The 13,966-nt window shown below is 42.1% G+C and overlaps 1 protein-coding gene across 3 annotated transcripts; it reads right to left on the bottom strand.

Moving 5' to 3' along the window:
- Nucleotides 1–777: 777 nt before the first annotated feature.
- Nucleotides 778–8,179, bottom strand: LOC147605709 (uncharacterized). Of its 3 annotated transcripts, none has more exons than XM_086793430.1 (3): nucleotides 1,163–2,541; nucleotides 943–1,069; nucleotides 778–858 (listed from the first exon to the last, which is right to left on the bottom strand). In XM_086793430.1, the coding sequence occupies exons 1-2, from the start codon at nucleotides 2,168–2,170 to the stop codon at nucleotides 944–946; spliced, it is 1,134 nt and encodes a 377-aa protein (XP_086649556.1). In that variant the 5' UTR covers nucleotides 2,171–2,541; the 3' UTR covers nucleotides 778–858; nucleotide 943. The 3 variants fall into 3 exon arrangements, with proteins under 3 accessions (XP_086649556.1, XP_086649557.1, XP_086649555.1); XM_086793431.1 differs by lacking the exon at nucleotides 778–858 and adding an exon at nucleotides 7,644–8,179 and having other exon boundaries at nucleotides 917–1,069; nucleotides 1,163–2,065; XM_086793429.1 differs by lacking the exon at nucleotides 778–858 and having other exon boundaries at nucleotides 917–1,069.
- Nucleotides 8,180–13,966: the final 5,787 nt, after the last annotated feature.

Raw genomic sequence — 13,966 nt, 5'->3', positions numbered from 1 at the left:
TCCATTCATTCACATTTATCTGATTCACATCACATCTATCCATCCATTCATCACAATTATTAGATTCACATCACATCTATCCATCCATTCATTCACATTTATCTAATTCACATCACATCTATCCATCCAATCATCCACAATTATCAGATTCACATCACATCTATCCATCCATTCATTCACATCACATCTATCCATCCATTCTTTTATAAAAATCACTTTAGTGGGAATAACACTTTTATAAAAATCCTTTTATACATCTATTTATGCATAAATTCAATTTTAAGAAAAATAACACTTTTGAAATAGAAATAAATCCTTTATGCATCTTTCTATGTATAAAATAAAATTTAATAAGAATAACTCTTTTGAAATAAAAATAAATTCCTTTATACATCTTTCTATCACTACTACATATTAGCCTAATACCGGGGCTTGTACCGGCGCTAATTAACGGGGTCTAAAAAAGCCTCGTCATCGGTATAAGCGCCGGTATCGTAGCGTCGGTATAACTGTCGGGTGTTAATACCGGCGCATATAACGGCGCCTATACCGACGCTAACCGGGGGTAATACCGACACTTAAACCGGCGTCTATACCGGTTCATATACAGACGAATAAACCGGCCTCTATACCGCATTATATACCGAGGTGTAAACCGGCGTGAATACCAATGTATATACCGACGCTGATACCGGGGCATATACCGACGCTGTAGCAGAATTTTTTTTTTGGGCAGAATAGTGCTGCCTGGCTGTTGCCTAGCTGCCTGCAAATGAGCAGGATCAACAACAGCAAACAGACAGCACCATTCTGTCTATAATAGAGCACAAAAACAACCGTGCTCGTTTGCATATTTTCCTGATCGACAAACAAGAAATTAAATTAAACATTAATACTCAAGAATGTTTTGATCATATTTCATTAGTTTGAAGGTCATCTTACATCATGGTAATGCCTCCCAATTGACGGTCTCTCCTTCTTCTTCAAGCATCTCAAACAAGGCCACAAGGCCATGTTTGTGAGCGTACTTCTCCTCTCGCCTGCTTGGTGGGCGATTCATGGCCAACTCCTGCACACACGATTAACAATTATAACTTTTAAAAAATCAACATTTAGCCCACATACATACATTTAAATAAATAAAATTGCTACAAACACTTACGAATTCATGGCGCATGGTTTCGTAACCACCACTCCCGAGATGAGAAGCCCCTACTATTTGGAGTCTTGCCCTTGCCGCCTCTCTTTGTTGTTGAAACCTGTCTGGTGTCTCGGTGAGCTCCTGAGCAATGGCTGCCCACTCCCTGTCATCTAGCCAAACAGGTTTCTCCTTCCCCTCTCTGAATGCGTCCCTCGCCTCTGACCTACGATGCCCCATCAAAATGCGAGCTGTATACTGTATCCACTCATTAGAGACGACATTCATAGGGTCAGATGGCTGGAACTCTTGCTTTATCTTTGTGTTTATATAATTTTTCTTCCCCTTGTCTTGCTGATCCCATTTAGTCATGACAGAGTCATGAAACTGTATAGTGCACAGTTGTCGAATGCGTGTCTTCATTGCCTTCCCTGCACTATCCATTATTGGTGCCCCATCCCTAATTGTGTAAATCTTGCTGTTGTCATGGTCATGTGCACCCCAGGGAGTGGAAGGTGACCCTATGGGTGTGCTATCAACAGATGAGAGCGAAGGACGACGCTCACGTGGTGGTGGTGTCACAGCATCTGTGGCACTACCACCACAACAACCTCCCCCTGAAGACCTACTACGTGAGCGCCGTCTATGTGAAGAGGTGGTAGATCGAGCTGTAAGAGGAGTGGAAGGCTGTGTGGTATGAGGTGTGGGAGCTGCTGTCGTACCCACGGGTGTGGGAACTGGCGTCGGGAAGCCAGATGGTGAGGCAGATGTCCCTGCTCCTGAACCCCAATAACTCTGAGCCATGGCTCTCTGCTCTGGAGTCATGGACGAAAGAAAACCATATAACTGCTGGGGACTCATGCCCTGCGGTGTAGGATTAAATGAGAAATCTGGACTGTAGTCGTAGGGCGGTGAGTCACCCATGGCCTGTTGGACAAAAAACCATATGACAAACTTGTACGGAATGAAAATTACACGGTAAACAATGAATGAAAGAACCATAAGATAAACATTAACAATGATAAACAACATTGGTAAAACTATATCAACTTGCTCCTACAGTAGTGATTATGATGGTAAACATTAACTATGGTAAACAATGAATGGACCTTCAATGTCATAAAACCATTACAAATATGTCATAACTATTTGCATAATCATGGAGATACATCATTTTAAAAATCATTATCTATTCTATCATCCTCATTAAGATCAGTAGCCCCAAAGAGATCTATGTCTATGTACATTTCAGCATCCTCATCATTAAAAGTCCCTTGATGAAGGATGTCTTCATCATCTATGTCCTCTTCCTCAACTTGTTTTTCAGCTTCCTTGGTTTGCACCTCTTCATTTGGATCTTGCTCTAGTTGCTTCTCTTCATTTGCTTGCTCCTCTTCATTGTTGATATCGGCTTGTTCTTACTGCTCTCCATTACCCTGTGCATCCACATCACCTTGTTGTAGCTCAAATTCTTCAAAAATTTGCTTACTGCGGGGGGCGACTTGAACCACAAACAGCCAGCGTGGATCTTTTGGATCCGCTTTAAAGACAACCTGCTCACAATGCTCTGGGCGCACAAAAGTATCTTGCTGATCGGTCCATACCTTTGTGGAGTCCACTTGGATGAGGCCACTCTTGTCTCTACGTACAGTTGCATGTGGCCCATTCATGATTACCTTGAACCACTTCACATCAAAGATAAACAACTCAAAACTTCTGAAGCCAACCTTTAATATATCTTGAATGGTTCCAAAGTAATCAAGCATTCCAGTAATTGTGTTATCATCACTTGCACTTGCACGACTTTCTTGAACAAACTGTGCTGTGACACCACAATCAAAGGTTGCTCAAAGTGTTATCCATCTTTCTCTCAATGCCTTGGCCTTGAGGTTCCTCACCAATGACTCGCCTGTTGGACTCTTGAGACCATAGTCGAGGTATCTCTGGATCTGAGGAACTTAAATATTCAGTGATGTAAACAAGGGACTCTTGTATCAGCCACCCTTCTGACATACTACCCTCTGGGCGAGCCATTTGGCGAACAAATCCCTTTAATGTCTTCATAAACCTCTCCAAAAAGAACATCCATCTTGAATGGACTGTTCCAGCAACTGCAACCTCATCTACAACATGAACTAGCAGATGCATCTGGATTGTTAATAAACTTGTAGGAAAAAACTTCTCTACCATGCAGACTGCCTCTATGGAGTTTAAACGCGCTGTCTCCAAAGTGTCTCTCTTTATCTCTTTTGAAGAAATCCAGCGCACCAATGTGCCAATCTTATAGATAGTAGCTCTAATGTCTTCAGTGAGGCAATCTTTTATTGCTATGGGTAGCACAAATTGTAGAAACTTGTGCCAATCATGACTCTTGAGGCCACTAAGATCATCATCCTTTGTAAATGCACTTTTCAAGCAATGCATACAACCTGTAGGAGTCCGAAACTCTGAAATTGTCCTCTTGACTTGTTGTTCCTCCATCTTACTAAAAACCCATGGGGCTCTTGGAAGTAGAACCTTTCCATTGGGTCTAGTGCGAGCCCACAACTCCTGCATGCAACCAATCTCTTCCAAGTCATCCCTTTGGCCTTTAGTCTCCTTTTTTCCTGTCATGGTCTTCCACAGAATGTCAGCTACATTCTTGAAAATATGCATCGGGTCAAGCAAATGGTTTATAAGGAGATCACCCCAATAGGGGAGTTGGTGAAAGATAGAGAGCCTCTTCATCCCAGGACATGCCAAGTTGCCACATTCCTCCCATTTGATCTTCCAATCGCTTGCCTTCAATGCACTTGGAGGAGGTCTTCCTAGATTACCATCCCGCAATTCATGATTTTCTGGAAGATACCTAACATGTCCTTGGTAGACATTCTTTCGTAATGCTTTTGAGTATCTTGAATCAAGTCGAGGACCACATACAGGACATGCATTGTAACCCGATATAGACAAACCTGAGCATTCTCCATAGCTAGGCCAATCATGCATTGTCCACATGAGAATACCTTGCACAGTTGTAAGTCTTTGGCCATTCTGCTGCTTTGACATGTCCTTCACTTCAATTCCGTTCCACAAGGTGTGTAACTCATCAATAAGTGGTGCCAAATATACATCCATGTTCTTCACCTTGTACTTTCCTGGAACTATTAATGAGAGCAACAGATGACCTTTCTTTATTGCTAACCATGGCGGAAGATTATAATTCACAAGGCAAACAGGCCATGTGCTCCATGAAGAGCTCCTTAAACCAAAAGGGTTTACACCATCCATTGCTAGGCCAAGACGGAGGTTTCTAGGTTCTTCCTTAAAAGCCGGCCATTTCTCTTCAATGTGTCTCCATGCGGGTGAGTCAGCAGGCACACGCATCACTTCATCTGTGGATCGAGTTGTGGCATGCCATGTCATCAAGCTTGCTATTGATTTGCACCTGAACATGCTTTTTATCCTTGGAATGATTGGAAAGTGCCTGAGAACCTTTACCGGGACAGCTTCCCCCTGAACATCTTCTCTATATCTGTTAGAGCCACAATGGGGACATTCTTGCAAATGCTCATATTCATGGCGGAAGAGGCAACAATCATTGCGACAAGCATGAATATTATTGTAATCCATGCCTATGGATTTCAATAACTTCTTCGCATCTGCACGAGATGGAGGCATCTCGTTGCCAGGGGGCAATATTTGATCTTTCAAAAGCCTGCAAGTATGGCAATATCTGATCGTTACTATTAAGATTTTCTCAAGTACAAGTTGATAATTTAACATTTCAACAGTAGGTGTAATCTCCAAAAAAAGACCTTACTTGAATAGTTCAGTGACACTTGTATTAGACCATCCAAAAACTGACTGCAAATTTAGCATCGTAAGAGATGCACGCAATACAGATATGTTGGCACCATTGTATAATGGAAGGCGTGCAAGTTTACGCATGGCCTCTTCCTCTGGTTCATAATTTGACCGTTGAGAATGTCGTGGTTGATGATCTTCATGTTCATGCTCCTCGAAGAGAGCTTCTTGTTGCTCGATGAAGGCATCCAACATTTCTTCCATTGGACCTTCTTCCATTTCCTGACCTTCTTCCATTCCCTCGGGTGCTGTTAATTGAGCTCCATCTGTCACTCCCTCCTGCGATATCCTCATCCTTTGTTGGGGACGAGAATTCACAGGCGCAATGTTATCAAGATGCGGCTGCACACTTGCTTGGTTGTACGATTGAAACCGTAAATTTTGCAAGCGCTCCATTGGAAATATTCCAGCGTCATGAACATGCTCGTTGCAAATCCTTCGTTTTCGAAAGATTTGGTACTTACATCGCATGCATGGACACGCTATTCTCTCTTCAAGATTGAGAGGCTCCATCTAGCAGGATAACATGTATATGCAGCTCGTTAAACACAAATCAGCTTATCTCCTCTCCATACAAAATTAAATAGATTTTGAACAAGTATGGAGAGAGAAGCTATCTCTATTCATAAATAGCTGTTTATAAAGGCCTTATGCAATAATCTAAATGCATATTATAAGTATAAGCTTGCATAATAAGGCTGCAAGACTTATGCATAAGCTCTATGCATAAGCCTTATGCATAAGTCTTATGCATAAGCTCTATGCATAAGCCATATGCATAAGTATGCTCACGCCATATGCATAAGTCTTATGCTCACGCTCTATGCATAAGTCTTATGCATAAGCCATATGCACACGCTCTATGCACAAGTCTTATGCATAAGCCATAAGCTCGGACCTAATCCCAAAAACCCTAGGACTGAATTACGGTTTTGTAAATTCCGCCAGAGTCTCCTCTGTAATTGGAACCAAATCTCAAATGAAAATGCAACTTCTTAAAACTTGTACGCAATACTCTTTGCATCCCACAATGTCATGAAAGATCATATGCATTTGCAATATCCACACAATATGACGGAAAAGGGGCCCCATTGCCCAAATGCATCCACAAAGTCGATGGTGAGGATTGTTGAGGACGCGCGTTGAAGCTTGCCGATCTCCCGGCCAAGCTCTTCTCACCCCTTCACCGAGTTTTCCTCCAAGGTGAAGGTTGAGGCCATTTCTTCACACCGGTGTACCTAATCCCCCTTCGTACCGCTTTACCAAGCAATCACGGCACAAAGAGTTCAAGCCATTCTCCCCTTGGCCTCTCCAACCAATGCCAAGGTACCCTCACACATTGCTAGATTCTATAGAAACTTGAAGTGGTTGCAATGGTGAGTGTAGGTACAAAATGATGTGGATAATATCAAATGATAGAACAAGTTTGTTGGCTTACAAGTATTGAGCATGACTCATGCCCTTTTACAATTTAGAACTTAGCAATAAAGCATGGACTCATGCCTCAATCCATCATCCAAAAGCTCCAACACAAACCAACAATTCACAATGCCCTCACCATGGCATTTGCATAAGCATTTGTTAACCACAATCAAGGCATTTGCAATTGCATTTCAACAATCCCTTTCACATAAGCCTTATGCACATGCTCTATGCAATTACGCTCTATGCAATTACGCTCTATGCATAAGCCTTATGCACACGCTCTATGCATAAGCCTTATGCATAAGCTCTATGCATAAGCCATATGCATAAGCCATATGCATAAGTCTTATGCGTATGCTCTATGCATAAGTCATATGCATAAGTCTTATGCATACGCTCTATGCAAGACTTATGCATAAGCTCTATGCATAAGCTCTATGCTATATGCCTTATGCACTATGCTAACCCTTAATCCCTTTCACATAAGCCTTATGCACACGCTCTATGCAATTACGCTCTATGCAATTACGCTCTATGCATAAGCCTTATGCACACGCTCTATGCATAAGCCATATGCATAAGCCTACCTGCGTACGCTCTATGCATAAGCCATATGCATAAGTCATATGCATAAGTCTTATGCATACGCTCTATGCAAGACTTATGCATAAGCTCTATGCATAAGCTCTATGCTATATGCCTTATGCACTATTATGCTAACCCTTAATCCCTTTCACATAAGCCTTATGCACACGCTCTATGCAATTATGCTCTATGCATAAGCCTTATGCACACGCTCTATGCATAAGCCTTATGCATAAGCTCTATGCATAAGCCATATGCATAAGTCTTATGCGTACGCTCTATGCATAAGCCATATGCATAAACTCTATGCATAAGTCATATGCATAAGTCTTATGCATACGCTCTATGCATAAATCTCTTGCATACGCTCTATGCAAGACTTATGCATAAGCTCTATGCATAAGCTCTATGCTATATGCCTTATGCACTATGCTAACCCTTAATCCCATCACCCAATGGTGTAATAAACATGATCTTGTTTTACGTACATGGATAATAGAGATTGCAAGCTTATTATAGGTTTTATGCATAGATATTGAATTAATCCTATGTGTAAGCTTACAAGAACCCAAAACTAACCCTAAACCATAAAACAAGGATGCAAAAATTCATAGAAAATAGCATAAACAAGAAAAATCGAAAGAGGATCTACCTCTTTTTTGCAAAGCTGAAGGAGAGGATTGGTGAAAGATTGGTGAGGTGAAAGAGCTGCAAAACAAAATATTAAACAAACTAATTAGTAAATTAAACACAAGAAAAAGAACTAATACAAAACCCTAAAATCTCTATGCATGCATTAGGAGATCTATGCATACATAGAGAGCTCTAGATCTCAACATGCATAGAGAGCCAAAAAAACACAAAACCCTAAACGTCCTAATTCTTAAATTAAAAACTAAAAGCAATTGCAATAACATGTTAGGAGAAGGAGAAGAGGAGAAAAGAAGAAAGAAGGAGAAAAGAGGAGAGAGGAAAAAAGAGGAGAGAGAGGGAAAGAGAAGAGGGAGAGAAAGCACCTTCTTCGCGTGCTTGCGCTTCTTCAATTCTGTGAAAAAACCAGAAAATAGGCTCTCGGCTGTGAAAAACTTACGAGCGCCGGTATATGCTACGGAATATGCGTCGGAATATACGTCGGTATATGCTACGGAATATGCGTCGGTATCGGCGTCGGAATAAGCGTCGGTATAGGCGTCGGTATACGCGACGGGAAATGAAAATTTAAAAAAACCCCGCCATGCTTGTCTCCTCCAACACGACGACGGACATACCGACGTTCGACATTTCCGTCGGTATTTTGGCGTCGGTATGTCCTCAACCTCTTGTAGTGTATGCATAAAATTAAAAATAATGAGAATAACTCTTTTGAAATAAAAATAAATTTCTTTATGCATCTTTCTATGCATAAAATCAAAATTAATGAGAATTACTCTTTTGAAATAAAAATAAATTCCTTTATGCATCTTTCTATGCATAAAATCAAAATTAATGAGAATAACACTTTTGGAATAAAAATAAATTCTTTATGAATCTTTCTATGCATAAAATCAATTTTGATGAAAGTAATACTTTTATAATAAAAAAATTCTTTTATGCATCACTTTATGCATAAAAATCAATATTGGTAAAAGTAACACTTTTATAATAAAAAAATTCTTTTATGCATAAAAAACAATATTGGTGAAAGTAACACTTTTATAATAATAAAAATTCTTTTATGCATCACTTTATGCATAAAAATCAATATTGGTGAAAGTAACACTTTTATAATAAAAAGAATTCTTTATGCATAAAAATCAATATTGGTGAAAGTAACACTTTTATAATAATAATAAAAATATGTCCAATATGCATCTTTCTATGCATAGAAATTAATTCTAATGAAAATAACACTTTTATAATAAAAATATTTCCAATATGCATCTTTCTATGCATAGAATGAAAATAACACTTTTAGAATACACAAACGGAGGTGATTACTCTTTTTGAATAACATAAAGATAAAAATTATTTCCACAAAATTTAAGAAAATTTTGCCATAACCTCTTTTTTATGGCTGACCATTTCTTAATTTTTACATTCTAAATCTACTTAGAATTTACCCCAAGATGAATTTAGCACTCTAATTTAATCAATTCCCATTTTTAAGAGAAAATAATACGAAAAGTTTTAACTCTATTTATTTGATTACACATCTTGGATAAAGAAGGGATGAATTCAATGAAGAGAAGGGGGAAGCCTTTCCATCAAGGCATAACATCCAATTTCAATTTAAAAGAAGCAAGAAATCATAAAACCATAGAATAGAATTAGGAAAAAGTAGAATTTCTAACTTACATGGAGTTTTGTGAGCTATCCTTTGGCTTGAGGGATTGAGGGTTCTACTCTTTCTTGGATCAAGAGTGGCCACCAATTCTTTGTAGAGGAAATAGTCAAAAACATGTGAATTATGAATTAAATGTTTTTGGCTCTGGGGTGGAGTAGAGTAACAGTGCATAAAACACTATTAAGCTTTTACAAAGGGGGAGGCTTCTATTTATAGGAAAAAGTGAGCCTCTAACCAAGCAAACTGATTCTAGAATTTTCCAGATTAGTTATACCTCTGGCCAGCATCATATGCTTGATATGATTGATTACCTGCGGTGTGTAGTTGAGGAAGATGAATGAACGGACCTTGACGTTGTCACGATCCCACAACTGTGCATGTGCCTGCCGGTCCTTTATGAATCAACGGTAACTCCCCTTTCTCTACCTCCAGGCGTGGAACCCCAACAACGATGAAATCAGCAAGGTCGTATGACTCCAGAACAGATTCCATCATAACCTTCCATATGCCGTAGTTATTCCCGTCCAACTGACGGTCCATTGGAAACGTGGGGAGTGTTGGGATCTTCACATGCTTCTCAGCCATCTCTAATAAATCTGCCATTGTGAGGATGTAACTGAAAAAGGGTCGGTGGGTGGGAACAAAGAAGAACTTACACTTGCAAGTGGCTGTCCAGCAAATCAGCCTGCTGTCCTCTTGCTTCTCCTCTTCCCGAACAGTCCTAAACAGCCCACCAATCAGCAACGTAACAATCCCCCTCTTGCTCACACAACTCCCAAGAACTATCAAGAGCCTAGAGCTCTGATACCATGTCAGAATACGCAGTGGAGATGATGACAAAATCTGGAAACACAAGAGCAAGCACAGTGCAGAAAATAAACAGCACAAGAGAAGGAGAGAGATAGACGTGTAACTCTCCTCTATATACACAAGATCTCAAAAATACAAGACACAAATGTGGCAAGGGACTGGGAGCCATTATATATGGCCCCAACACTGTAGTCGGCCTGCCCCGATAGGCGCATGAACTCCACGACCAGCACCTACACCCAGTCGGTCAGGTGTGTATTGTCGGCCCCAGCATGGAAACAAGTTCACGACCTATGCAAGGCAGTCGGCTACCTCCAATAGGAACACTGCTACAGTCGGCCAACAACTAAGACCTCCTGCCACCACCACAGGAGTGCCACCCAAGCCATAGAAAAAATAGGAAAAATGGGGAAAAAATACGGGGAGTGAGGAAAAATGAGAAAACACCTAAAAGGGCGGGCACACCCACAACAGAGGCCCTGGTAAATAGGTATAGATAGGAGATGACTTCTAACATAATCTCCACAACCAAATTGCCTCACATGCACCATAACAAACGGCACGATACTCCGCCTCTGTAGAGGAAAGCGCCACAATAGGCTACTTTTTACTACTCCTTGAAATGGCTCCAGACCCAAGTGAAAAAACACAACCGGTGGTCGAACGTCGCGTATCTAGATCTCCAGCCCAATCTGAATCAGTCCATCCAAGAAGAGTGCATCCTTGGCTATAGAAGATGCCAAAGTCCAGAGTACCACGCAAGTACCGAAGAACTCTGAGAGCACACCGCCAATGCTATGCTGACGGGGTTTGGATGAGAAAGAATTCAATAAGCTAACTGCGAAACACACGTCCAATTGGGAGTAGGTCAACCAAACCAAACAACCGACGAGAACCCGATACTGTCCCTGATCAATCCTTGGAGAAGCATCAAGAAGAGAAAGCTTCTCACTGCTAGTATCCATAGGAGAAGATACTGGTTAGCATACAGTCATCTGAAATCCGTCAAGTATCTCCCGTGTGTACTTCTGCTGAGAGAAGAAAATGTCCTTCGGGGTCTACCAAATCTCAAAACCAAGAAAATAATGCAGGAGGCCAAGATCCGTCGTCAGAAACTCTGTCTCCAAAGCATCCATGACTGAACGGATCCTCACAAAATAAGAACCTATAAAGACGAGGTCATCAACATAGACCACAATGATAACAATCAACCCCCTCTCAAGGAGGATATAAAGGTTCGAATCTTCATGAGACCGACGCAGGCCGAGCTTTTGAAAGAACTCATCAATCAGCTGGTACCAAGCTTGCGGAGCCTGTTTCAGACCATATAAAGCTTTCTTTAGCCGATACACCTGATCCTGTTTGGCTGGAACAACAAATCCCAACGACTGATCAACATAAACCTCCTGTGTAAGCTTCCCATTCAGGAAAGCCGACTTGACGTCCACCTGGAATACAGGCCACTTATCATGTCCTACAAGAGCAAGAATGGTGCGAATGGTAGTCATCCGAGCCGTCGGAGCAAAGGTCTCATCGAAGTCGACTCTAGGGCACTGAGCATAACCCTTGGCAACCAACCTCGCCTTGTGCTTGTCCAAGTTGCCATCTGCTCGGAACTTTGATTTGAAGATCCAGTGCACACTAATCACCTTACGCTACAGTGGCCTAGGCACCAAAGTCCAAGTGCCATTCCGTTCAATAGAATCCAGCTCTGCCTGCATAGCACGACGCAAAGGCTCATGTGAAAGAGCCTCCTCCACAGAAGTGGGATCAGAAGGACCATGAATGATAAAGGACATAAGAGCATAGTTAACTCTCTCTGTAACTCCATTCTATGATGGAGTATATGCTCTAGTAAGCTATCTCCGAATGCCATGAGCCTTGCAATATTGCTCAAACCCCTAGGATGTAAACTCACCCCCTCTGTTGGTCTTGAGAGCCTTGACCGAGAAACCGGTCTCTTTTTCCACCTCAACCCTCCAATCACAAAAGTGCTGAAAAGCCTCATCCTTGGACTTCAGAAAGAAGACCCAAGTATATCTTGAGAAGTCATCCACCATCACGAGCATGTACAACGCCTTACTCATAGACACAGTACTCATAGGACCACATAAGTCTGCATGAACAAGGGCAAGTGATGTCGAAGATCTGTGTGTCGCCTCCTTCAGAAAGGCGGCTCGATGTTGCTTCCCTTGTAAACAAGAGGAACAAACAGAAGATGGAGCCTTGATGGTCGGTAAACCCTCAACCAACCCATCCTTCGAAGCTCGTTGTAAAAGCTGATAACACAAATGGCCAAACCGAGCATGCCAAAGAGCTGAAGAAGAACCAGAAGAAAGCAAAGCGGTCAACTTGTACAAACCACTATCTTGGACTCCTTGAGCCAAGATGCTACCAGTCTCCTTATCACAAATGGTAATCTCATAACGAGAGAAGATTACCTCTGCACCCTGAGCTGTAGGAGCACTCACTGACAAAAGGTTAAATGCCAAATCTAGAATGTACAGAATGTTAGAGAAATACCTCTTGTCCTAGGAGGAGCGGAAGATGGGGATGGTGCCATGTCCATGCACTGGCACGGAAGAAGAATCACCCAAAGTGATCTCGCTTGTCCTGCCAGTGAAGTCCTCGAACCAATCTCGATGGGGTGTCAATGAAGTCCTCGAACCAATCTCGATGGGGTGTCATGTGAGTAGTAGCACCGCTTATCCACAATCCACGACCGCGACTAAGAAGTCACAAAGCAAGTACACGACGAGTACCTACTAATAGAAGAATACCATCATCCTTCTTGGTCTGATGTCATGACCATGTGAAAGTGGAACAGCACAAGTGTGGGCATGGTGGTTGGTGAGCAAGATAAATATTAAATGATTCATATTTGGGGTGCCCGGACAAATAGAAATATGGTGGACATCCTCAAGTGTGAAGGGGAACCAAGGACATTAATATTTTTAATGTTTTAACCTTGGGTGGCCCCTAGGCATAAGTGACCCTTGGGAAGTTTAATAAACTTGAGAAAAGGGACACTAGGATATTTTTGGGAAAAAAAGGGGCAACTCCACTTTGGGAGTTACACGCCTCTCTCATCTCTCTCTCTTGCTTTTTGGGGGATCGTGTAAGCTACGTGCATGGAAGAGAGGAGAAAGTCTGTCGACTGGCTGCATAGTAGTGGATTGCTGGATTTGTGAAGAGAGCAGGCCGTACTGTATACAGGCCGTACAGACCACGTGGCTGTAGGCCGTACAGAGCAGGCGGCCCTGCAGGCCTATCGCGGCGGCTGGTTCAGGTGACGCTGGCAATGTACAGACAGCAGGTACAGTTTCGTACTGCTGGTACAAGTGACGACTGTTGTACGATAGCAAGTACAGTCGTACGGGTGCTGTAGAGTCAGGCGAATTCAGGTGCAGGCTGACAAGGACGGTCCTGTCCAGTAGATACAGGGGGCGGAAGCTGCACGTACAGAACTGTACGGACAGATACAGTAGGGTATTGCTGACCTGTACAGACAGGTACAGGCAGCTACAGTCCTGTTCAGTCCTGAACAGGACTGAACAGTTGCAGGCGGTGCATCTTCAGTTGTTGCAGGCGGTGCTTTATCAGAGCATAGTTGGTGCATCAGTCAGGCGGCTACTCTACAGGGAGAAAAGTACAGACAGGCTGTTGCAAGTACAGACTGGTACGATTAGTCCCTCTGGTGCAGTACCACGCATTGAAATTGGTAAGCTCTGAACTTGTCAATCTTTCTTTCTTTCCACCACTGGCTTGTGTCTGCTGTGCTGCAAAGAGTTGTTTCATCTGGCCCCTTGTGAGAGGAGGGGTATGGCAGTTAGAAGGGTGGA

Source organism: Cibotium barometz, chromosome 59 (assembly GCF_041138505.1).
Source record: "Cibotium barometz isolate CiBa-2024 chromosome 59, ASM4113850v1, whole genome shotgun sequence".
NCBI classification, from domain to species: domain Eukaryota; kingdom Viridiplantae; phylum Streptophyta; class Polypodiopsida; order Cyatheales; family Cibotiaceae; genus Cibotium; species Cibotium barometz.
The sequence above is the reverse complement of the archived record's forward strand: the minus strand, read 5'-3'. Positions and strand labels throughout refer to the sequence as shown.